At 32.8% G+C, this 1224-nt stretch overlaps 1 protein-coding gene across 1 annotated transcript in view; it reads left to right on the top strand.

Moving 5' to 3' along the window:
* The window catches only part of ovch1 (ovochymase 1), a 5457-nt gene that overhangs the window by 1505 nt on the left and 2728 nt on the right, over nt 1-1224 (top strand). Inside the window, exons 4-6 of the mRNA XM_016281675.1 lie at nt 145-220; nt 322-511; nt 619-758. Coding sequence (XP_016137161.1) covers nt 145-220; nt 322-511; nt 619-758 — 406 coding nt within the window. The remainder of the gene's footprint in view (nt 1-144; nt 221-321; nt 512-618; nt 759-1224) is intronic.

Genomic DNA, 1224 nt, shown 5'->3' with positions numbered 1-1224 from the left:
TGGGGGGGGGGCCCCCCCCCCCCCCCCCCCCCCCCTATTTTCTGTCTTGTTCTCTTGTTTGATTTTAAGTTCCGTTTGTAATGTTTAAAAAAAATTACTAAACCTATTTAAAAAAAAAGAACTAAAATTCATGTTTGTGAACAGTTATAAAAAGGCGTCACTGTGGAAGGCCGTGGTTGGAATGCACAATTTGGAGAATATGAATGAATCCTGCCATCAAGTGAGTGTCTGTGTGTAATTACATCTCACTCCACTCTTATGTGGATCTTTTAAGTTGTCTCATTTTAATTTGTGTAACTCTCTTGTGTGTTTGATTTAAAGACCGTAGAGGTGGAAAAAATCATCTCCCACAAGGACTACAACCAAAAGACAAACGAGAATGATATTGCCTTGGTGAAACTGAAGAATCCCCTGCTGTTTAATGAGTGTGTGAGGCCTGTTGCCATCTTAAACAGGGATTTGCCCTCTCAAGAAACCTGTACTGTCACCGGCTGGGGCGCCATCAGAGAGAGTAAGGCCCTAAATAGCAGAAATATATTAACCTTGTTCTGTATAACCTGTGGAATGGGTTTCATTAGTAATGGTTATGTGCGATTAGATGAATTTGTCTCTTTATAGATGGGCCTCGCGCCTCCGGACTTCAAGAGGTCAATGTAACTGTTTTTGAGCCGCAAGTATGTAACAGATATTACAGAGGGAAAGTGCTTGAGAATATGATGTGTGCCGGAGCGGATGCCGGCGGAATGGATGCATGTCAGGTAAACATTTGCCTTTTTTTTTGGTTCTGACAAATACCAGAAGAGGTACTCTGTCTGTCTGTATACATAAATATATACACAAGATATCTTGATTTCGATATAATAACAAAGGATCTCATTAAAAGAATACAGCTTTTAAGTAATTTCATTATTTTTCTTAGAAAAATATGTATAGGATATATTAATTTAAAAAATAAAATTTAAATAGAAAAATATGTATTAATAAATAAGTTTGTCTTCTGATTGTGGTGCAAAAAAAACAAAACAAATTAATATTAATAATCATCTTGATAAATGATTAATATTATTAAATGATTATTATTGAATTAAAATTAATAATGCTATTAATATTAATAATGCTAATAATTATATTTACTATTATTAGTAGTAATTTTATTATTATTAGTTATTGTTTTATTATTAGTAGTAGTAATTATATATATATATATATATATATATATATATA

The sequence above is a fragment of the Sinocyclocheilus grahami genome, unplaced genomic scaffold, assembly GCF_001515645.1.
Source record: "Sinocyclocheilus grahami isolate Dianchi unplaced genomic scaffold, SAMN03320097.WGS_v1.1 scaffold151.1, whole genome shotgun sequence".
Classification (NCBI taxonomy): domain Eukaryota; kingdom Metazoa; phylum Chordata; class Actinopteri; order Cypriniformes; family Cyprinidae; genus Sinocyclocheilus; species Sinocyclocheilus grahami.
The sequence above is the reverse complement of the archived record's forward strand: the minus strand, read 5'-3'. Positions and strand labels throughout refer to the sequence as shown.